This window comes from Phalacrocorax aristotelis, chromosome 11 (genome assembly GCF_949628215.1).
Source record: "Phalacrocorax aristotelis chromosome 11, bGulAri2.1, whole genome shotgun sequence".
In the NCBI taxonomy this organism is placed as follows: Eukaryota; Metazoa; Chordata; class Aves; order Suliformes; family Phalacrocoracidae; genus Phalacrocorax; species Phalacrocorax aristotelis.
In genome coordinates, this window is record NC_134286.1 from 17181933 (window position 1) to 17206000 (window position 24068).

Genomic DNA, 24068 nt, shown 5'->3' on the forward strand with positions numbered 1-24068 from the left:
AAGTTATACATCTCACAGAGAGTAAACAGACAGTGCTCCTTTTTTGCCTTTAAGAAACAAGTTGCTTGTTAGATTTCACTTCCCAAGACCAATTCTCTCAATCTCCCTTCCTCCCCACCTGTAAGATATTTAGAAGTTGCACTGCTGACAAGGAGATGTGGTCCTACAGCAGACTGTCGCAGCCTGTTTTACAAAACACAGTACTGGAGATTCAGCAGAGGACAAGAGACACACCATCCTCTCCAGGGAAAGTGGACTCATACTTTGAAATGTGAGGGTGAGAGACTTCTAAAAGGAGGGATAATGTAGACTCATTTGCAGCGGTGTGTAACCCTTGCTTGCACTCAGGGAGTGAATGGCTTGCTGCTCACAGCCCAGAGTCCTGCAGGTAGAAGACACATTTCCATTCAGTACTGCCTTTGCCCAGTGCTCTGGGGCAGGAAATCCCTACAATTCCCTTGCAAGGACATCTGAAATACAGAGCCTGTCAGGCTCACAATGTAAAGGACATCAGTGCATCTTAAACAAAACTAAAAAAATCTAACAGTCCCACAACAAAGCAAATTCCATCTGCAATGAATGCACCTTGGAGACAGTCTGGTGGAATCACACGCCCCTTAACTGCCATGCCTCAGCCACGCTGGGACGTGAGCTGCTGGAGGTACTTCCCCAGTGTTTCTCACTGCATATTTATCGTGCTTCCTTTGGCAACAAGGAAGAGCCCTGCCAGAAGTGGCTGTTAAGCCAAGCGGTCACTAGACCACGCTTGTGGTTTGGTCGGCAGCTTGCGGTCAGCACAGCACAAAGAAACAAGCACAGATACCCTGGAGCTCTCTGCTCTCCCCACCAGATGGATTTGGGCAGAAGGCTGCCAGCAGGGCAGAAATTGCTCTGACAGCATGAGAAAAGCTGCTTTAATAGCTGGCGCACCACAGCCTCTGCCATGTCTTCTACCTCTCCCATACCAAAGAAATGACAAGGACAACCCATAAGAAGGAAGGAGGGAAACTTTACAGCACTGTCTGGCCCAACTAGGGCACAGGGAGACCCTGCATGAGAAAACTAGGTCAACGCTACAGCCTCTCTCCCCCTTCACTCACCTGTCCTCTTTGTTGATCTGGTCTCCAAAGCCCACTGTGCTCACAATAGTCAGTTTGAGGTTGACATTGCTCTCCTGCAGATCGTAGGTACTGGATTTCAGCTGGACTCCAGGCTGTGAGTGAGATGCTGGATCACCTTCAAACTTGGTGTTGAAAAGTGTGTCCATTAGGGTGGACTTACCAAGGCCAGTTTCCCCTGTTGGAGAAAAAGAGAGTTGAAATGTTCTGTTGAATATTAATATGGCTTGGCCTTTCAGCTTCCAAACGTTAACAGGGGTGAAATTGTAGCAGATGAAAGCAGATCTCACGCTCCAGAGGGATCGTCTGGCAAGCAGAAAGCCATGTACAATGGGAGGTCTGTATTCCAGGCAAATTACATTTCACAGTCTAATGGCCATTAATATCGTTAGAAAATAGAGATGAAAAGAAAGAGGTGAAAAGGCGAAGGGGAAAGCATCTTTCAGATACTGCATAAACCCACAACTACATACAGAAGGTGCTGTTTTCAGGGCTTCTTGCCATTTCCAAAAAAAGATGCTCCAGATCAATATGACTTTAATAATCAGCCACTCAAATAGCCTTCTTCCGTGCAGAAACACTGAGAATTGGTTCCAGTCCTACAGCAAGTTGTGCACAATATATTGAGTTGGGGGATCAACCTGCTAGACTGGGAGGGGACATTTTCTGTAGTATCTGGTTCCTATAATTTAGGGGCTACACAAGCTATATAAATACTCCAAAATCTGCTTCCAAAATTTCTGCAGCATTTGGATTCCATCTATCAACATCTTATCAACAGGGAACTATTTCCTTGTCTGGAAGGAAGGGACAAATCCCAGAGACCAGATTAAATTTGTTCTAGATACATCCCAGGAAGAACGAAACAAACCCCTCTGTGTACTTGTTCCACAGGACAGCCTCCCTTACCACGCTCTGACAACAGAGCCAGCTTTCCAAGCTCAAAAGGATCCGACTTTGTGCTAAGCCCATAAGCAGTCTGGTTTGCTGCCCTGTAAGGGCTGTTGTGTTTTGGGGAAACAGTGATTTCTGAGCTGCCCAACTGGCTTTTGCTGAAAATTCAGGAGCCGGCCGAACCTGACCCACTGCAAAGGCTGCTCCTCCAGCCTGCTGCGGGACTGCAGGGAGACTGTGTCTGGCTGAAGCAGCCTTCCCCTCCCTCCCCGAGCCCTCAGCTTCCAACCAAGACAACTTCACCATTTTCCTACATTGCTCAGAAGAAAAGAGCTTATTTTTGTAGGCTTAGAGCACTGCAACAGATCCAAACTTGCCTGAAATGACCAATTCAACAAGGGGAAACTCCTCCCCATCCTCCCCCGTCCAAATCTCTGAGCCTCACCCCTGAAGGAGGCAAATTCCTCTCTTGGCCCCAGAAGGAACTTCTCTCACTCCAGGCTGAAGTACATAACAGGCAGGGCAGGGCAAACATCCACTGCTCTGGGAACTGAGCAGTCTCTGATTGCCAGGATCGTATATCAAGTATCTTTCCAGAGGCAGCAAGATTCATTAACGTTTGAAAGTCAATGTACACCTTGAGCTGCAGAGCTCCCTGGGAGCCAGCTAAAAGCTTGTGCTCCATCACAGATTGATGCCTTGATACCAGCTACGGCCAGAACAGCCACAAATCCAGTTGCTCTTCACACCAATCTTGTTTGCAATCCAAAGGGAAGAAGAGGGAGTCAGCACTAGGAGCTGGTGTTGCTGCAATCCCTTGTGCTATGTTAATGCATCAGCTGTATGCCGACTGGCGTGCACTGGCAGGAGGAACGGAGGGGGACGAGCAAAGCACAAGGTTATCTCTGTCACTGGAGGAACAAGCTGGACCACCCAGAAGACTCATGGCTCATCACAGCAAGCCTTTCATTGACTTGGAATCTCTTAGTCCAGGTTTTTGGGGTACCATTTGCCCCAAATGGGGAGCAGGTACAAAAGGCACAGTAGGCCAGAGCATCGCCACAGTTTGGATGGGGATTTTGAGAGTTAACAGCAGACAGCCTGCACGACCTGCCAGGCCTTTCTCAGGGATTCCAGGAAAACAGCAGGATTAAAAAAAAAAAAAAAAAAGACAAAAATCTAAACAGCCTGAGAAGGCTGCAGTGTTTCCAGAGCCCCTGCCAAGGGATGGGTGGGACAGAGCAGGGAGTTGGCTGCTTGCCTGCGAATGCCAGGACCCCTGATGGGGCATCTCAGGACAGAGAAGCTCATCAGCCCTGGGGTGCAGGAGCACTGCCCACACACCAGCCTGCAAACCCCGTCCTGTGCCGCCATCCCGCACACTCCGTCCCACAGCCTGGCGGGCCCCAGAGCAGGGTCAGATCCAGCATGCCATGCCTCGAGCCTCCAGGGCTGCAGGACAGGGTGACAGGGGAGCAGCAGCAGTGACGAGGACAGGGAGCTGCTCTCCACTGCGGATACACAAGGGCACGTGTAAATCATGCAGTCTTCCAGGCAGACAAAAATCCCTGTAAGCCACCTCTCGTTTCTGCCTCCCTCCTCCTTTAGGGCAAAAGGTGTTCACCTGAGGCCAAGGCTATTTTTAAACACATCCTGAACCTGCTAATCATTGCCTTCTTTAAATCAATTTAATGGGTCGTTTCCAGCAGGAGTGACTTTAACTGTCAGAGGGGCCAGAAGTGCATAAGAGATGAAGGCAAGTTTTTAAGACAGAACATGTTTTTATACTCCATCTCATGCTAGCTACACAGGGCCAGCAAAGGCAACTTCAGATTCACACACTGAGATTTTCTTTTTGGAAGGGGAAGATCTGAACTTGTAAGGCATTTTTCCATAGGTGGGAGCTGCCCATCGAAACACCTACAACTTCGTGTTTAAAACATAAAACACCCAGCCGTTTTGGCATCTCAAACGTGAAGTCTCCATGCCAGACATGACATTCAGCCAAGAGATACGCCCATCCCCACACTGTAACCCCACTGACACAGCACGGCATTAAAACCTGCCAGGGAAGAGGATGGAGGAGAGAGGAATGACTGTCTCAGCTAAAGGAAACACGACATTAACATTGACAGAGTAACACAAGATATTAATGTATTTTCAATTTTGTAACAAAGTGCTTCGCTGTGTTAAATACGACCAGAGCTAGAGAGCAGTGCTACTCTGAAGGGCAAAATGACAGAAGGGAGGATTGCTGAATCTCCTGGGAGTTTCTGCCTGACACAGAGGCAACTTTCTGCTGGCTGGAAGATGTAAGTGGTGCCAACTGCTTCTTGTAAGGACAGGAGTCCAGATGGAACAGATGGTCTGATGAAAAGGACAAGTAGTCTGCGCTCATTCCAGCCGACAGCACTGGAATCTTCTCCAAAAAGCAGAAACAATGAATGGGGATTAAGGGAGGCAGAATTACCATGGAAAAAGCAGCGGTGTATACAAACTGAGTGAGAGGCGTCCTTGGCAGGGAGATTATTTCCTGATGTCAGGCTTATAGACACACATGTGATTTGATCTCCAAAACTGTACTTCAGGATTATGCAATTTGGCAGTGGTCTGCTCTCCCAAAGCAGGGCTGACAAAGCACTGTGGGGAGGACAGGGCAGGGAGGGTGACCTTTACTGTTAGAGTTCTGCATCAGGAAGCTCTGAAAGCTACTGAAAAGCTGTAGGATTGTGCCTTTCATCATGGGATGGATTTCTGCTGTTAAGTTTTGATGATTTTCAGAGACGTTAAAAAAAAAAATAATTGCCAGAGACACCACACCAGTCAGGCTCTGGACACACAGCAACACTACACCAGTACCAGGAAAGCACCATCCACTCCTAACACCCAAGAGCCTGCCAGGCTAGAGATGCTGTGCCAGGCAACCTGCACCTCCTCTCAGTCTCCTGAAGCATGCTCCCTGCTCTGACTGCACATGCACATGGTGACTTCAGTGCTCAGTGGAAATGGTTCATCAAATCCCTCATTGACAGAGCAGTGGCACCACTTGCAAAAACACAGGTGGGACAAGTGCCACTCTCCTCCCTTCAGCTACTCCACAGAGACCCTCTGCCCTGGGACCAGCCTGCGCTCCCTTTGTTGCGTGGGCTGGACATCGCTCACATACTCTGGGGCTCTCCAGCTGGTGACCAGGCAGAGACCGTGCCAAAAGTCAGCAAGCACTGGGGCTGCGAGGAGCGAGTGATCCTGCCATCGGTACTGCAAAGCAACACGCCACACTGTGCAGGCAAGCAACGCGAGAGCTGCCCGACACCAGCTATTCTGTGTGAGATGGAGATCAGATGAGAGGTGGAGGTGAGGTGCTACCCATACCTGTCTCTGACACTGGCCAGCAGCTAAGGTGGAGGAACAGAAGCTGCACCCACAGCAAATACTGCTTCCTTTGGAAAGCTCCCAGCTTCCCAAACCAGAATGTGTAGCTTTGTGCTGAATGTACCTTCATGGCTTCTTCCTTCCACAGAAATTTTGGCTTCCTACACACCCCGGAGCAGTAATCTGAATTACACACCACAAAAACTGTACCTCCTTTTTTGTGCCTGGCTATTTAATTTGCTTTTCCCTAGTACATGTCAAGGGAAACAACAAACAACTGCTCGCTGGCCCCCTTCTCCACATCACTCAGGATTTAAGAGGCCCCAGTCGTATCATCCTCAGTCGACTCTGTAGGAGGACAGAGGACCCTTGGAGTATTTCCCTGTTCAAAGCCACGGAGCAGCTTTCACAAGATGCCCTTTCATGAGAGTGCAACACCTGTCATTCACAAGGTTAAGAACCGTGGCTCCAGATATCAAATAATTCAATCTTAAATAAAATGTATATGGATGCACAGCCCTTTCATGTGAAGAAATGGGAGCTAATCCAATGTAGCAGGTTTGTTGAGACAAGCCCTGAGGCAGCTCAGCCTGATAAAACCATCTCTCACAGAGAGAGGAAAAAATAGTTCTTTTCATCTGACAGGCATACAGAAACACCGCGCGATTCACCCATCACAAGGTAAAGGCTGGGCTGTGGGGGCAAGAGGCTCACAAAAGATGCTGAAGCACCTCAGAGGGCTCCCTAGCTCTCAGCTGCCCGTGTCCGCCCCAGGGGACCAGTGGCAAGGGGGCAGGAGAGGGCTGAGGAGACCGATGACTTTTCGGTTGGAGAAACCCTATTCTCTCCTCAGCTGGTTGCACCAGTGACCACAAAAACAACCACTGGGCAGCTTCCAGGCTGTACAGCTCATCATCCCACAGAAAGCTGCCTGCTGGAAAGCAGATGGCAGCTCTGCATGAGGAAACCTGGGCATATCCCTCCCTTCCCCAGCTGGTGAGAGCTCCTGCATGCCAAGGGACTCACTCATTTGGAGTGAGGGGTCTCAAGCAGTTGTGGTACAGCCCCTGGGAAAAGAAAAGGTATTTCTGCCACAAAATAGCTGTTTCTCATTGCACTGAATAGGCTGCTTAGAACAAATCCCCTGCAAATCCTGGGAGAGAGGATGGGGGAAACTCCTGTTTATAATGGAATACTAGTCTAATGCAACTATAACCTACCCTGGCCAAAACTGAGAAAGCTTACATTAAAAAAAGTCAGCCTATTCTTCCTTTTTCTTTCCCCCATCTCACTGAGAAATACAATCATCACAGAAGGTCTCAGCCATTAAATATTCTCCAGCCTTTGCACTGAACTAAGAGGCAACTAACATTGTATCATGAAAGCTTTAGGAATAAAATGGTTGGGCTGAGGAATAAAATACCAGAGAAATCATCCGCAACCCCTAACTTTTTGTGAGAGGTTTGCTCATTTACTCTATCTTTGGCTCTAGTCTCAAAGGGGAGACAGCTTTCAGCATGAGAAGAGCTAAAAATTGCTCCACTCTGGATGTGCTGCTGAGAGTCGTTTCTGAAGCTTTCCTTGGCTCCTCCACCGGGAGCTGGAGGACCTGGTGGCTCAGATCCAGTATGGCATAGAGCAAAATTGCCACTGGATTTTTCCTCCAACAGATGCCACACACAGAGCTGAAAAATGGGGGGCAATGAAGTGCCCTTCTGTCGTGCTTAGTGGTCAGTTCACCTATTCGTTTTTTTGTTGGCTCCAATCCTCATTTGCTCCCTGTTCTTTCCATTTTTCACCCCAGACCTCCTGCTGTATAAGTGAGACCCAACAGAATAAATGACAGGTGGACTCTGACTTTTTGTTTTCTTACTCCAGGATGTTTAAGTGTTTAACTTTATTATCACACATTAACAGAAACACCAGACAACTCTTAAAAGACATTTTAAAGCCTGGCCTCCTCAGATCAAGATTTGTGGATCCTTTATAGAAAAATTTAATAATCTTCATTAGAAAAGTTCTTTTATTTCAAGATTGACCACATCTGTGTTATTACTATTCATAGAAAACTGACATTAGTAACTAATGTGCATTAAACTTGGCGAGTCCTTGTTATTCAGATCAACAAGCAACTAATTTCTTCCATCTCTCCATCTCTGTCCTGCAATAAGGAAAGCAGGGGCATTCCACTTCTCTCCATGCATCAAAGCGAACATATAACCACATAGGACATCCACTGATGTACCTATAACTTGTAGAAAAAAACCACAGCAGCTCGACTAATGCAAAAGGAAATACTGAGACTTCAATCTTTGGGACAAGAGTTTCACTAGGTCATATCACATTCACGTACTGTGGAAATCACCTAGCGACTCAGCCTGACAGTGACCTCCACTTGTCAGCAAAGTTTATCATCTCACACAAATGCCATTGTCAGGGAAACTTTTCTTCTCAGCTCCATTTAACAGGGCTCTGCTCCCCTCTCCTCACTCTAATTCTCTCATCTCAGACTTAACCGTGTCGTGAGCAAACACCAGGTCCATACCACGAGTGGAACCCTCATGAGAGGGGACAACCTTTGTGCGGATGCAGAGCTGATCACCAGCTAAGATGAGTCCCCAGGAGGTATCCACAGCTGCAGCTCTCCCCTCTCTCACGCCAGGCACTGCTGGGAGCATCTGCAGACAGGGCTTAGCCCAAGCAGCCACGGCCACACAGTAACTTCCTATTCCCAGAGGCAGGGCACCAGCATCAGTAAACCAAACTAACCATCCTATCAGACTATTATTAATTCCCTATTAATAACGTCCTTCTACACTTTACCAAAGCCATACAAGATGTTACTTCTGATAACCAGAAGTGCCTCTGAGGAGGGACCGTTTGGGATCCCAACCCTGGGGAAGACCTATGAGACAGGCAGCCACTGCAGGGACAGACACCAAGTCCTACTACAGCGCCAGGCCCCAGCTGAGATCCATACCGCATGGCAGCTTGGATAATTGTCTGACCAGCTAAGGCCTGGCCAGACACTATTCTAATTCAAGTATGCACAGAAGGGAGGAGAAAAAAAATAGCTTTTAGTGATTTATGAGGTGCACGACTGGTCTTTTGTTAAAATAATTATAATAATAATTCAATACCTAACCAAACAAGACCTCAGAACAAAGTTCTCAAGCATGAGTACCTATTTTCTTCTAAAAACATGAAATTGAAACATAGTAGGAAAATAAAGATTGTAATAAAAGCCTGGGATTTTAGGCATTTTATTTCTACGGTTCACTGTCTGGTAAAAAGCCATACTGCATAACCTCAGCAGGGATTTCCCAGGGCACCAGTAAATCTTGCTACTGAAAATAGAACAGTGGGGAAATTTAAATCAAAGATACCTTGTTAACTCTGTCACCTACAAGCTACATCCAGCTGCAGAAAAGCCCTTTTCAGCAAGAGAACTTCCCAAAAATGGAAATACTCACCCACACACAGGATGTTGAAACAAAACCCATGATTAACTGACTTATTAACCAGCTGGTCAGGCAAACTGTCAAATCCTACGTGTCCAGAAAGCGGGACAGTGCGACAGCCTTCACCCTGAAATACAATGAGATAGTTGTGTCATTTTTAGGCAAGATAAACCCTTAAGACCTCCCAGGTAGAATCAACTGCACAGTCCGAGCATAGATTTGCACGTATACTGCATATCATGTCAGTGTGCTTCCCTCTTATCCAGAACAAATCCAGACAGCACAAATAGAACATTTCATTTGCCAAACATTAGAAAGTAGCCCTGTCAGAATAATATTAAACTGTGCAAAACACATACTCAAACACAGCTGCTGAAATAAAGAGACAGCAAAACATTTGTGTCTTGAGAAATTATGTAGACACTCGTCTGGACTTCTGCTGGAAACAAAAAGAATCCCCTGTGCAAAGAAATATATTAATGATGCCTCCTCCCATTAGCCTATTACCAATCACTTAATGTGAATTGTAACTCACATGTAATTCACATTCACGGCTGCAATTACACAAACTAGCTAGAAGCAGCTAGGAAAACCGTACCTACACCTAGTAAAGGAACAACCCAAACACACTGCCTCTGCAAAGATCAAGTGCCGTACACAGAAACAACAGAGGAGACAGTCTTTGAGCTATCAAACACAGTAACATCTTCCATATTGTTGCAAAGCTGAAAATCTCAGACTGCAAACAGGAGTCTGTCCAAAGCTATGAAATGGCCATTAGCACCAGAAAATCAGGGGTCATGAGGTGAAGCTGCAAGGAAGATGCTTGCATGGGCAAGTGGCCAGACCATGCAAGGTAGCAGGTCTTCTCCAGCTTTGAGTGTTGCTATCCAAACTTCAGGATATATCTTTCAAAGCTAGGAACTGAACAGGAAAAATAAAGAAAAAGGCTGAGAAAAAGTGTCCAGAACTGAGCTGCTCACAAGCACACAGCCCTGTCAGAAGGGAGCCTGCATGGGGGTTTGGGAGCGGATGTACCCAAACCCGCCTGCTGCGGGGCACGGGCTGCTCCTGCCCAGCCACCCAAACAACTTCATGAGGAGCTGCTCCCACACCCTGCTCTCTCCTGTGACGCCGCTAGCGCAGCCTCCCCAGCCAGGCGTCCCCTTTCTGCCCTGGGAAGCAGAAGGGCCAAGCTCCAGCTCATGCTGCACTCCACACCCAGCAAGGCCGCCTGCTTCTGGAGCAGGGCTCAGAAATGTTCACCTGGCCGTTGCACAAAGGCCAATGTATGCCACGGCACTCTGGGCTCCAAACCTGCACAGCAGACGGCAATAAACCACATGCCGAGGCGCAACCTCAGAAATGGCATAACGCAAAATAGAGAGTTGGTGCTATCCCCATGTATTCACATGTACTGGGAAGTTCCCCCCCTGCAGCCTCCCAGAAAGGTATTTCCCTCTCTGCAGCAAAGGTGTTTTTTTTAACTATGTATTTTAGTGTCAAATACAGAAAATTCCCCTCTGGCCTTTCAGGGACATCATCAGTTTGCAAGAAATATTACAGCCAAAAGGCAATAGTTCAGAGGGTGTAATTTTTAACTCATTCTTTCAGAATCATGTTTTCCTGTATCTTGAAAGCCTGTTTATAGGGACAAGTACACAGGTTTTCCCTCTTCTGTTAATGGCACTGGTATTTTAGGCCAGGAAAACAACCCCCAAGAACTGGATTTTACTAAGCAGCCTGTCAGAGTACGATTACTTGCCCTGTTACTGTTTTGCTGATGTGTTTTTTTTTTCCAAATATGAGGCTCCAAATACACTTCAGCCATTAACCATATTTACCACCCTATGATGTGTAAATATGTTTCCCCTTAGCCATATTTTGTGTATTAGTCTGACTCTTCCTGCCAAGATGTTCACTGAATATGGCGCTTTATTAATTCCTGAGCACCTTGCCTCCAAACAACATATTCATCAGGAAGGCGCTTGAGTTCCCCAGCAGATTCTGTTTTTGCCTTCTGAGGATGCAGCTCTGAAGCCCAGTAATCCACAAACAGCTAGAGCAGAAGAAAGGGAGACCATCAGGCACACAAATTTTGTGATGACACACCTAAACTCTCCCAAACTGCTTTCACCAGAACAACAACCCAGCACTGGGGTATCTCACGGCAGTATTTGACCTGCAGCGAGAGCACTGTGGCCCTGGTGAAGAACAGATGGGTGGACAGAGTCTGCAAAGGTGTAAGAGAGAACCACAGGCAGACAGACTCCTCCTGGGGAAGGAGAAATATGATGTGTATTTTTAATACTCGGCCTTAGAACTGCACCGTTGGAAGACTGTTTGAACACTACTCTCCCCGGGAAGCGTGGGCGGGAGTGTAGGCTCTCATTAAGAACAAATCTCCTCATCCCTAAATATAAGTGTGATCCAGATGGAACAAAATAAATGGTAGAAGTTAAACCACTCTTGGCTGACAGGAGGCATTTACTGTTGCACAGAATTCAGCCTGCAAGTCATTTCCTGTAGCCTCTTTTTCTAGTCACCTGTGGTTTTATAACACAGTTAAACCACACTTCACATCTGCTACAGGCCAGGAAACAAGTACTGCAAAATCTGATTTCCAGTCACAGCAACTGAGCATTCATGCTAAGTACACAGCCATGAGGTACACTGCTACTCTGGCTAAAAATCCAAAGCCTGCTTGTCCAAGGCATCCAGAGATCAGATGCGGTGGTAAAAAAAAAAAAAAATGTTTTAAGACTGGTTTTGACACACATCAGGAAGTTGTCAGCAATTACCAAATCTGCAGAAGAAAATAAACATTTTCTATCCGATCCACCACAAAAGAGTGCAAGTCACCAGTCTTCTCACACCAAGTGGTGTCTCTGTATCCAGAACGGTGCTATATATAAAGAGCATCATCATAAACAACATATGAACACAGCGATTAGTCATCCTGCCTGTACATTAAATGTAGATTTGGATTACCTTGTTCAAAACTGAAGAATACATTAAGCTTATAAGCTTTTTATTGAAAAAGTGCTCAAGAACTACCTTCCTTCTAGATATTTATCTTCAAAAACAATCTTTCAGGTCAAATCTAAAACACATAAAGAGGTACCAACAAGGTGAGCGAGGTTTTACTGTTGTCTGTGTGAAGGCTTTTTCCACAAGCATCAGTGAGTGCTGGATGGCTGAGAGTCCTTCTGTACTCTCTATTTTAAAGTTAGCATCTTCTTGGAACAAAGACAAAGACAGCATCTCTGGGAAGCCAGTGTGAATGCTGGCGCCACACCAAGATACCAGATGCCTTTTTCCCCCCCCCCCATATACACAGAGTGACCCCCCTAGGGCAGAATGGGCTGTTGTTGTTGCTCAGGAGGAAGCAAAGCGTGCTTGCCACAAACAAGATTAAAAGAACAAAAAGAACAACATGCTCTCTTGCTGCATTATTGCAGAGTGAAAGTAAGGAGTTGCCACTTGGAGAGGAGAATTTTATTTCTTCCCTGTCTTTGGAGGATTCACACACCTTTTGTTAGGGCTCCTCCGTGCCACAGAAACCACCGCTGCCTGCTCTAATTCTTACTGAGAACTATCAGAAATATAGGGAAAATACAAAGACTTTATAATAAATTATTCCAAGCCTGAAAGCACTGCACGTTAAATACTAGTTTATATAAAATGGTAAAGATTTAGACTCCAAGTGTTTGAATCACCCCAGCGTCCTTGGGATGAAAAAGCGATTAGAGGAAAATCTTGCTGAAGGTGCTTCTCTGCCTTGATCTGCTTTACAGGACAAGTAGGTACAGCGCTGTCAGCTCCCAACACCCTCAGAGCCCCAAAGGCCGTTACCACTTTGTGAAGATAACGCAGAGCAAGCTCCCCGAGACACGCAATGGTGCTGTTCATTGCAAATGTCAGCGCTCCATATTCAGGACAATTTCTGGTGGTCTGGACTAAAGGAAAAATCAAAAAGGACACCATGGCAAAGAAAAAGCCTCCACTTGGCAATATTTAGGCAGAGCACAGCAAATAAAGAATGCTACAGCTCTGAACCCATGGGACCCAGCATCCAAACGAGGCCTGCACAACAACAAAACACTCTCAAAGGCTGCAGTACAATATTACTTCTGCATCTGATTGAAAAGAGTGTTTCTGTTTCAGACACCGACAGATGACATTTAGTACTTCTGACACAATTTCCTAGCTCTCCCCAGATGAGAATCACTTCAAACACCGAGGTCTTGGAGACTCCGTGGGAGGATTTCCAAATGGCCGGAACGAACTCAGGAGCACCATCCCTCAGTGAAAACAGATCAAGCAACACTCACAGTGCTCCACCACCACCACCAATGCTCACAGCAGCCTCCCCCCTGCCCCTGTGCCACCCTGTAAAGCTGAGACCCAGGGGGTTAACCACTATACCTGAGACAACTCTTGCACAAGAATTCAAATGTCAAATCACAAAGCAAGGCAGAACTTGAATTCAAGTTTCTAAAACACAGTTTTTCACACCGCCTTTAAGCCAGAACAACATCAGATCCCTTCTGGTGACCTCGGCGTTATGGCATCCACTTCCCCAGACTGCATTTGGCTCTGATTAAACAGAAAATTAGAGCAACATTTGTACCAATTACTTATCACTCGTACAAGTGTGTAATTCTCTTATGCAATGAATTATCCAGCAGACAGTATACACATCCTCCATGAGATAAATGCAAAGCAGGAATGTAAAAACATAGATAAAGACTGTATTTCTTTTCCTCGCTTGGCTGATAAAAGATTGTCAGGACACATAAGAACAAAAAACAACAGAAAAGTGGGAGAGAAACAGTTCTGAAATCAGCCACCACAGAAAGCAAGAAACATCGCACCAAAGCTCCTGATCATTGCCCACCCTCTTAAGGCGCACTGCATCATTCAGCCATTCAACATTCACAAACGGTCAAGCGTTTCCGAAATCTCAAATTCTGACAGCTCTTAAGATTACATTCCATTATGCCCCTGCCAAAGGACTGCAGAAATGCCATGCTGTTTGGATATGTTCCCAGGAGGAGTCTCCTCCAGCAATTTAAAAAATATACATATCTATATCAGCAATGTTAATGATTTTTCTGACCCGTACTACAGAGACTGAGAGTTAGACAGTGCCCAGCAAAGCCCGTCCTCTGCACCCGCCCTCCACCCATGGGGAGCAGGGTGGACACGTCCCCTGTGGGTCTCAGCATCTAGAACCCACACCCTGCACGCTGGCAGAAGACAGGAGAGGGATCGCAGCTCGGCAGTGATGGGGCCACCCTGCCTGCCCGAGGAGGGGGTTTCACTGACCATCTCCACAATAGACATGAGTTTACGTCAAGAGTTCGCTGGGACAGAGGCGGGGTGATGACCCCAACTCCCCCCAATACCCAGCCTCAGCTCTCAGAGATGTTTAACCCCACCAGCACACACGGAGCAGCCCCCTGCATCACCAGGGCATTATGGCTGACTGCTCTACGAACCACAGCCACGATCAGATGACTGAGACCTGGGTTGACAAGTCGGCTGCCTGCACAAAGACATTTTCAATTTGCAGCGCACTAATTTCATGTCCGTCTCACAGCCAGCTTTCCCTTTTGCCTCCGAAGCGAGGGTCTGCTGTATCATAGCTCATTCCACGGTACTAGCAGATGTCTGAAACTCCTGTATGTTATCTTAGGAAAGCCTAACGCTCTATTTCTTTAAAAGACGGGAGCAAATGAGTCACTTTACATACCTTGGCAGTCACATAGAAGGCAATGGGTATGTCCAGGAGGAAATAACACCATGAACTGGCAAGGAATGGCTACACCTACCCGTTCAACAAGACTGGTCCATGCTAAAACCTACTGCTTTGAGAACAAAACGGCAAACATTCATCTCAAGTATTACTTCCGTACTAATGCACGGACACAAAAGTTGAAAACCCATCAAAGAGCAGACAAAACCCTTCCGCATGCAAATGCCTTACAGATGCCTCCTTTGCATTTCTCTACCAAACGCAGAGGTGGCTCAACTCCCTCTGCTCCTCTTCTGGATAGCTCTCCACAGGCACACGGAGAGGTCCGCGCTGCGCTGGGAAGGCAGAGGAGCAGCGGCGGCGGCAGGTGCGCCCGTGGGCGGCCGGGGCCGCCGCCGCGGGGGGACCCTCGGGGACGTGGTGCAGCGGGCATGCGGCGACGATGTTGGCCGCGGGGTCCATGGCTTCTCCGCGGCACACGGTGCCAGACTGACGACCTTCCCGCATCACCCGCCAGCGAGCACAGGATGGCGGTTTATTTGGGAGGAGAACAGCATCCCTGGAGAGACGGGGATGCCGAGGAGCGCCTCGCCCGCTACTGCCCCCCGGCCTGGCGAGGGGCCCAGCCCAGAGTGGGGGAGCAGGATAAGGCCTCCAAGCAGGGCAGCCCGGCCAGCCCCGGCCTGCGCTGCGCGTCCCTCGAGGCCCAGGGACGGAGCGAGCGGCCGGGCAGGAGCCTCGGGCCCGCCCCGCTGCGGGCTGCCCAAGGTCGCCGGGCCGGGGTGTTGCCCCACCGCCTGCGGGGGGGGGACCCCAAACCTCCCCTTCCCCAGTAACCACGGCTCCCCTCGGAGCGTCCCCAAACCCCCGCCCCGAGCCCCGCAGCCCGCGGGAGGCCCCAGGACGGAGCCGCCCCGCCCGGCGCAGCCCGGCCCGCCGCCCCGGTCACGCTAGGCGCTCCCGCCCGCCGCCCTGGCCGGGCCCTGCCCGCAGGAAGCCGCCGCCGGCAGCGCCCGCCGCCCGCTCCCACCTGCCGCGCCACCTCGGCCGCCGCCATCGCTGCCAGCCCGCCACAGCGCCCGCCCCGGCCGGCCGGGCGGCTCCGGGCGCGCCCACCGCGACGCAGCCGGGGGGGGGGGGCGGGGGAGACGGGTAGGACGAGGCACACACCCGCCGCGCCCCCGGTCCCTCCCAGCTCCGCGCCCCACGCCTCACCGCCCCCTCCCCCCGCCCCGCCTCCCCTCCGGCTCCGTGTCCCGCCGATCCCGCCGCCGCCCCCCTCCGGGAGGCGTGGGGCTACCGGTTCCCCCCCCCCCCCCCCCGCCGCGATGGTGCAACCCGGGGCGCGGGCGGGGTCGCGGCCGCAGTGTGGCGGGGCGCGGCGGCGGCGGTGGCTAGTGGGGCCCGGGCACGGCAACCGCCGGGCACGGCAGCCTCTGGCCAGCGGCGGCTCCGCAGCCCTCAGACCCGCTGGCAGGCCCGCGGGCCGCTGTCCGCAGCCCTGCCCTGCCTTGCCCTGCCCGCCCCCGCCGCCTCCCGCGGCCCCCGCCCGCTCCCAGGCCGGTGACGGGTCCCGCTCCTCTGGGCGGGCCTGGGGGAACCCTGCCCCGCTGCTCTGCGGCCCCGCCGGTAACGGCGCCACGCTCCTGGTCAGGCGAGGGCAGAGCCGGGCAGCACCAAGGGTGGGCTGGGGTGTGTGGTTTGGGTCTAAGGGCCTGAGCTCTCCCAACCTCGGGAAATCGCTTGCTATTTAAAATAAAACGTGTGTGTGTTTTGCTCATTTCCTCTGAGGCCTGTCGGGACGGTTCCTGCACACCTAGGGACCTGACTGATGACGGCTGCACCGATTTCTCTTCCTGTGGCAGAACAGCCCCTACCCTGGTTCCTCTCGGCCCCTCGATGTGGCCTCAGCTCCCCGGCCCAGCAGGCAGGGGCTGGATAAGCCCATCTGTTCCTTTGAGGATGTACCTGGTGCTATTTGGGTTTCCCTTCATTTGATGCCAGCACAAGCATCAAACAAAGGCTGAGAGAGAAGAAACTCAGGCCCTACCCAAAGTAAATAACTTTCTCAGCCCCTGGGACCCCGGAGTAAAGCCCCCAAGGTTGGCACACTGGTTTTCGTCCGGTCAGAGCTCACCAGTGCGACCCGTGCCTAATGCAGGCACGACCAGGGCGGCCCTAAATGGTTGCTTTGCTTTGCACCATCAGTGCCCTCGTTCCCCCAAAGCAGCACCTCGTTTTCCTCCTTGTTTTCCCCAGCTGCCACCCAACAAGTGCTTTAAACCATTCCCCAAGCTCCCACGGCTGTGTAGGTCAAGTTCTCAGCCTCCCTGAGCCCGCAGAAGCCACCATCATCCAGTGACAAAACCAGGCAGTGCCAGAAAGGGAGCAAGGGGGCAATTATGTTTTCACCACCAGTTGTTTGGGCTTTATGGGATGACGCTGGATCCCCATGCATCCCAGAAAAACTGGTCCAAGTGGTTGGAGAAAGGCAAAGTTCCCTCGCGGGCTGACGACCAGCCTGGGGCAAGTCAGAGCAGGGCTCAAGCTTAGGGAAAGCAAAGAAAAAGGGTTGAAGGGGCTGGTGTGGCTCTTAGCTGCCTGACCTGCTGCAAAAACACCTAGTAGATGGTTCAGCTACGATATGGGTGTCTGAGGAGTCATGGGTAAGAAAGGCCTTGGGAGAAACATCACTGGGGGCTTTCGGGGCAGAGGAATTTGTCCTGATTCCTAACAAAATTGTGGTACAAAATGCTGGTGGCTGCAGCTGCCAACAATGCCAGGCATGGGGCCTTGCTGGGAAGTGAAACACAGCAAGAGAGGAAGGCTGAAACATCGGGTGGCAAGGGACGCAAAACCACCCTGGTCTGGGTCTCCCTTACGGCACTGAGACCCACCGGCCACTGGGAGAGCGGCCCCTTGGGGCCTTCCTGAGCACAGCACCAGGGAGAAGCATTGCAATGGTGTGGGGCAATTTGGGCAGGGGGGCTGTAAGGCAGGTGCCTCAGCAAGGCACCCAGGGCTCTGGGGTGCTGCCAGGGCCAGAGGAAGTGTCCCTGGGATGAGTGTTACAGATTTACGCACACGGGCCGCTGTGACAGGGTCTGACCCGAGGATCCTGCTGAGAGTGCCAAGTCTGAGTGGAGGTTTCCAATTAGTCTTATATTTGTTCTTCAGTTGTAGCTCAAGCTGGGTGCCTCCAGAGAGGGACCCCTGCCCAATCCACACCTCTCAATCATACCCACACCACCCATCACCCTATCCCCAAGCCTAATCACTTAATTCTGGTCGGTCCTCTCTTGATTTCTTACGGGTTTTCACTGTTGCTGGACTGGTTGTCTTCTGAAGTTACTTCATTCTTTTGGAATTGTCTCCCTGATCTTTTCTCTTCTTCATTCCTCTCCTATCTGCTGAATTCGGTGAGTTCTTTGTTAGCAGCACGAGCTGTATCGAAAGTTTACTCTTGGTCAGCTCTTGTGGCCTAAGGCTTCAGCTAAGTTAGCTGCTAATGCCAGGCCACTAGTGCTAAACGAGACTATTCAGAGAGAAGAATGCAGTTCATCACATTTCTTCCATAACACCAGCATCGGGCTGCTCAAGACCCCCCCACCTCTGCCCGCCCCAGCAGTGCCACGTGCTCCAGGCAAGCAGAACCCAGGGAGGCAGACGGCCTGTGGCTGCGGCCGTGCCTGGCGCTGGCGGCAGCTGAGGACGCAGCTCGACCAAAGGTCGCCTGCACCACCCCAGCAGTGCAGCAGCGCCACGGATCTGCCGCCGTGCCTGGCGAGCCCTCCCGCCGTGCTGAGTTGGTTCCTCCTTTGCCTAACGCTGGGGCAGGAAGTGTGGGGTGAGAGCTGGGGAGCACGAGCTGCGAGCTGTGCCCTGCCAGGGAGCAGGCTGCCAGCCAGCCCCACGGGAGGCACCACCATGGCCCGGCGGGAGCGGGAGCGGGAGCAGGAGCAGGGCTCGGCAGAGCAGAGGGTGGCTGTCATGGCCCGGCCGTTTACCTTCCTGGACACCTCCCAGTCCCAACGGGGGAGCCTAGCCCGCAGCTCCCATCTCTGGCCGGCCGCCACAGGGAGCAGGGAGCGTTTCCATCCACTGCAGAAGATGGACACCAACAGGAGTGTCAGCCGGAGCAGCCAAGGCCTGGGGAGCTGGGGTAGGACTGCAGGCAGGCTCTTCGTTGGTCCTGGCAGTACCCGGAGGAAAGAGCTAAAGGAAATACTCCTGCAGAGCAATAGCCCTGGCAACACCATGCGGTTCACCACTGCTCAGAAGACATCCAACAGCAGCAGTCTCCTTCCAGTGCTGCAGCAAGAGCAGAAGCCTGAGCAGAGCCCCGAGGTGCTGTCCCTTGCCCTGGATCCCCTGGAGCATGAGTGGCTGTTGACGGCAGCCCAGGGTGATGCAGACAACATCGTCAGGCTGCTAGACCTTGATCCCAGCCTGCTGACCAGGAAAGACTTTGTGACGGGCTTTACCGCTCTCCACTGGCTTGCTAAGCACGGCCACCTTGAGAGCTTCATCCAGGTCATCTCCCATGCCCAGAAGATGGGCTATCCCGTCAACGTGAACATCCCCACAGCCAGCGGCGGGTTCACCCCCTTGCATCTGGCCACGCTGCAGGGACATGAGCTGCTCATCAAAGTGCTGGTGGGAGCTTATGGGGCGGACACCAGCCGCAGGGACCACAATGGGCGGAAGGCTTGGCAGTATCTGAGGGCAGACACCTCCAGGGAGCTGAAGGAGCTGGCAGGGGCCTTGGAGGAGGACTTGGTCCAGGTCCACTCTCACAACAACAACAACAACTGTAAGTCATCCAGAGATGCCAGGGCAGGGCGGGACTGTGCGGACTCTGGGGCTGAGAGGAAAGCCCAGCGCCCCTGGGGCCTGTCGACCCTCCGGGACTTTCTCAGACAGACATTTGCTTTCTTCCAGGAGCGCTGAAGCTCCCCTGGCCCATTTGCCTGCAAACCTGTGCTGAATAGCAGCCAGAAAAACCTGCAGGGAGCTGGGAACTTGGCTAGGGCCAGCGCTTAAAATCCTGGCCAAGTGGGGATTAACCCCCTACACAGGGGCACCACAGCTACCCTGGGTCTCACATGGTCTTTGGCGGCTGTGCTGGTGTGAGTGTGTGTGGGGCAACTATGGCCATCAGGAGCAATGCCTAGGGACAGCCCTTCCCAAAAACCACCTGTCCCCCGAGAGGATTTTGCCCCCTGCCCCTGCTGATGGGGACTCCTTGTTGCAGCCCAGCAGAGCCCCACGGTGGGGGCTCACATGCCGGCCCGGCTGCGGGGAGCTGCTTCTCTGACACCCCACGTGCTTGTTGGGGGGACACTGACCCACTGCAGGAGGTGGTGTCCTGTGCTGGGGGACCGGGGTGGACGTTTGGGCTGCTTCTCCTGGGCTGCCTCTCCTGGGCTGCCAGCAGATTTTGTGTGTGACTGTAGGTGAATCAGGCAGCAACTCAGTGACGTGGTTCTCCCACCGGTAAAAATGAGGCTGTCAGCACTGCTTTGACTCCTGGCAGCACTGTGAGGTTAGACTGGTCATGGTGCCTCAGGTGCCTGGACACGGTGCCTCAGGTGCCTGGACATAGACACTGGCAGAATATAATTAAATATTTCACACCCATAGTCAGAGATGCTAGAGGCCTGGCACTGGTCTGATGATGGAGAAGCATCTATGGCTTCAGAAACAACCCCCCTCCGCCAATCACTTTTTTATGTATGCCTCTCTGCTGGCAAAGAGAGTGGGTACAGACAAGAAGACTGTGCCACTGAGCTGGAAATGCTTTCCAGCTCTCTGTGAGATCTGCAGATCTCTGCCACATGTGCCTCCTCTGAGTTGCTGTTTGTTTATGACAGATAAAGCTGTTTCTCAGTAAAGTAAGAGCTGGGGTGCCTGGTTTGCCAGAGGAGGCCAGGCCCAGAGAGGTCTTTCAAAGTGCAAGACGAGTGTCCCTGGCAGCCCTTCCCTGGAGACCCCCGTCCAGGGAAGCCTGAGATACTCAGCCCCACTGGGGACAGGGACCAGAGCAGAGGAGGCAGGAGGGATGCCCAGTGGGGTGGCATGCAGTAGCTCCTGCCGGGAGTGGAGTCCAGGAGGAGCTCTGGAAAGATGATTTGTTGCTGAAAACCATGGAACAGTTATGAAAGGTTTGAGATTATCTTTGTTGCTGCTGAGGTCATGCTCAGAAATTAAACTCTTGAGAAACATTGCTATAGCAGCATAATCCCACTTGTATGTATCAGTAACTGCATTAAAAGGGCAAAGCCTCTGCTCACTTGTTTGTGTTTTGTTCACCAAATGGAACTCTGCTCAGCTGATTTCAACTTGTTTTTCACACTCTCAAAGCGCAGGGCTTCTTCAAAATGTCTTCAGAAAAACAACTGCCCCTTCCTCTTTTTCATCAGCATGAGACCATTTCTATCCCCTTAAATAGCAGTCCCGTTTGAGAAGTGACTCTCAGAATAGCCAGTTTCTGTTCCCCATCGCTGAGTGGCAGCCCTTACGGACACACCTCACTGTGGTTTCTTTCCAGCTGCCTTTCTGGGGGTCTGCAGAGGTGACTGAGGGACTTGAGATAATCCCTGGCTTGGCTGCACAGGTGATTTTGCACCTTGATGCAGAAAGGTACATGGATAACTCCCTCATGGGAACTTGCGCTGTGGGTTTCACAGACCTTGAGCAATATTCAGATTGTGCTCTGAAATGCTGTGCAGACACCGGAATAACCCAGTCTGCATTGGACAATACATGGAAGAACAGCCTCCAGATGAGCGGATAGTGATCCAGTGACTGGATAATGTCCAGTCCAGGTGACTGGGTGGACTCATAGATGTGTCTGGACACCTTTTTAGTCACTGACGTCAGAAGCAGAGACATATGAAACACGCTGGGAATGGATTTAATGCCTGACCTACACCGTTTTTGTAATGCTTTAACTCTAATAGATTAAAGACTATGGCAACATAGCTCCTTCCAGAACTCCTCTGGCCACATCCATGCCACAGGACAGCAGGCTGCCTTCTAACAAGTCTGGTCACACCAGCACAAACTCCATGAAAAGCACTGATGTCAAATCACCTACCATCTTTAGTTCTGGTAACCAAAGCGCTGTTGATACGACAGGTGGGTGCATATCTGATGAAATATTTTTTGACCTGTTAGTCCTCAATCACCCTTTTGCAGCAGCATGCTGTTGGGAAGAGGGGGCGGAACTGCTCTCACATCCTCCTCTGAGTAAGGCACAGAGTAAACAGTGGAATTAGTGAGAGTTTCCTTGAAGGAGCTGTTTCCTTGGCATTCATACCTACAGCTTAGTCACAGTCCACCAGGAAACCTGGACTTCAATGTTCCATTCAAAAGTAAAATTTAACTGGCAAATGCTACACTTAAAAACGACTAAACTTGCCTCCCCTTGACAGCTAACCAAAACCCCCTAAAGGCAGCTGTTGTGGTTTAACGCAGCAGGCAGCTAAACACCACACGGCCACCCACCCTCCTCCCCACCCTGCAGTGGGGTGGGGGAATGGAAAGTGTAAAAGTGAGAAAACTCATGGGTTGAGATAAAGACAGTTTAATAAGGAAAGCAAAAGCCACGCGTGCAAGCAAAGCAAAACAAGGAATTCATTCCCTCCTTCCCATGGGCAGGCAGGTGTTCAGCCATCCCCAGGAAAGCAGGGCTCCATCGTGCGTAACGGTGACTTGGGAAGACAAATCCCATTGCTCCGAACACCCCCCCCTTCCCTCTTCTGCCCCCAGCTCAATATGCTGAGCATGACGCCATGTGGTGTGGGACATCCCTGGGGTCAGTTGGGGTCAGCTGTCCCAGCCGTGTCCCCTCCCAGCACCTTGTGCACCCGGCAGAGGATGGGAAGCTGAAAAAGTCCTTGACTAGTGCAAGCGCTGCTTTCCAACAACTAAAACATCATTGTGTTACCAATACTGTTCTCATACTAAACTCAAAACACAGCACTCTGCCTGCTACTAGGAGCAAAATTAACTCTGTCCCAGCTGAAACCAGGACAGCAGCCTTTCCCCCCATCTTTTGGCCCACTGTGGGTTTGAGGCTGTATCCTGCTCTGAGGCAATTAGGCAGGCACTTCAGAAGGAGCAAGACCAGAGCCTGATTTTCTGGGTGGTGTTAAAACATACTCAACAACACCGCTCCCTGCCTTGCTTGCCCTGCAAGGGTTCCTCTCTGCAGAGCAAAAAAAGGGATCTTCAAATCGCAGTACTCTTTCTGCTGCTGTACGTTGTGTTTGCCCCAAACACCAGGGCACTTCCAGTGGCCCACCCCTCTGCCTCACGTGGTTCATTTTCATACCTACAGAGCAGCAGTCACTTTGGAGATACAGACATTTAAAATAGTATTTCTCAAGTATACAATCAGCTCCAGCTTTGCTTCTCAGAAAACAAAAGCATATCCACCAAAATTAATGGACTAGAATATCCAAATTATTTAGATTTTTTCTTTAAAGCTTCTGTTGATGTCTCAGTGGTCGTGTGTTAGTCCAGTTCTGCAGAGATCCCTGATCCCCCTTGCAACTCTCACAGGGGAGGAGAGGGCAAAGCGAGCTGCCACAGGAACAACACATATAATTCAAACCCAGAGGTATTTGTGTTGGTTAAGGTTCTGTGTAAGATTGATTTTAACCCAATTTTTACTAAATTTACTTCATGCTATCCCTTAAGGTCCAATGTGAAAAGCAAATTCAGTCAAATGGGAAAAATAATATGAGGGGTTATTTTCCAAAGCAGTTCCTTGGTAGAAGCTGCTTCCATCTAATAAAAATAGCACAGCAATGATAATAACAGGGAGACTATCTAATAAATAGTAATTTAAGTAACAGTTCAATCTATTGCTCAAGAAAGCTTTCCGACAAATGCCATGGAGAAAACTGTCTCTTTCCATTTCCAAGTCCAAAAAATTACTTTTTTGCTCCTCAGCCAGGTCCTCGTAGACACAATTAAAGAGGAGCTCTTTGAGCAGCTTTGCATGCCAGCACTGGTGATGGAGAGAGGCAGGGGGCAAGGGTTTGCAGGGCTCCAAGGCTGATCTTTGCTCCTCAGCAGCGCTGCTATTTCCTAAACACTTGCTTCAAAGAGAAGAGCACAGAAGAGATTTAAAAAACATTGGGGTGAAAGCGTTTGCAGCACGCGGGCCTGTATTGAATCATCTCTATCAATGCTGTTGGCTGCTTTCCTGTTGCAGTGACTTACTGCTTCCCCCTGATAACGAAGTAGCAACTCACCTCTTACCAGACAGGAAAAGAAGCTAAAAGATACCTCTGAAGTGTCCTGAAGCTGGTAAAAATCCCAGCTTTGCTCTCCTTTGCTCACAGAAACCTCCAGCACGCCTTAGGAGGGAGAGACTGTCATGAGCTCTGAGCAAAGCATGTATTTGTCATGCATTTACACATGCTTGGCCTAAAATTTGTTACTTGCTAC

At 50.5% G+C, this 24068-nt stretch overlaps 2 protein-coding genes across 9 annotated transcripts in view; one reads left to right on the forward strand and one right to left on the reverse strand.

The window, feature by feature from the left end:
* SEPTIN6 (septin 6) overlaps nt 1-15787 on the reverse strand; it is a 32383-nt gene extending 16596 nt beyond the window's left edge. For 7 of the 8 annotated variants that reach the window (XM_075107125.1, XM_075107121.1, XM_075107123.1 and 4 more), the window contains exons 1-3: nt 15637-15763; nt 8858-8972; nt 1101-1296 (exon numbers count right to left, since the gene is read on the reverse strand). In XM_075107125.1, coding sequence (XP_074963226.1) covers nt 1101-1296; nt 8858-8972; nt 15637-15663 — 338 coding nt within the window. In that variant the 5' untranslated portion in view covers nt 15664-15763. Of the gene's footprint in view, nt 1-1100; nt 1297-8857; nt 8973-15636 lie in introns of all 8 variants that reach the window. The other variant, XM_075107128.1, reaches the window with a different exon arrangement.
* A 2499-nt stretch (nt 15788-18286) lies between these two features.
* SOWAHD (sosondowah ankyrin repeat domain family member D) lies at nt 18287-20898 on the forward strand. The gene has a single exon (XM_075107130.1). It carries the CDS (start codon nt 18534-18536, stop codon nt 19554-19556), a length of 1023 nt encoding a protein of 340 aa, XP_074963231.1. The 5' UTR covers nt 18287-18533; the 3' UTR covers nt 19557-20898.
* Nucleotides 20899-24068: the final 3170 nt, after the last annotated feature.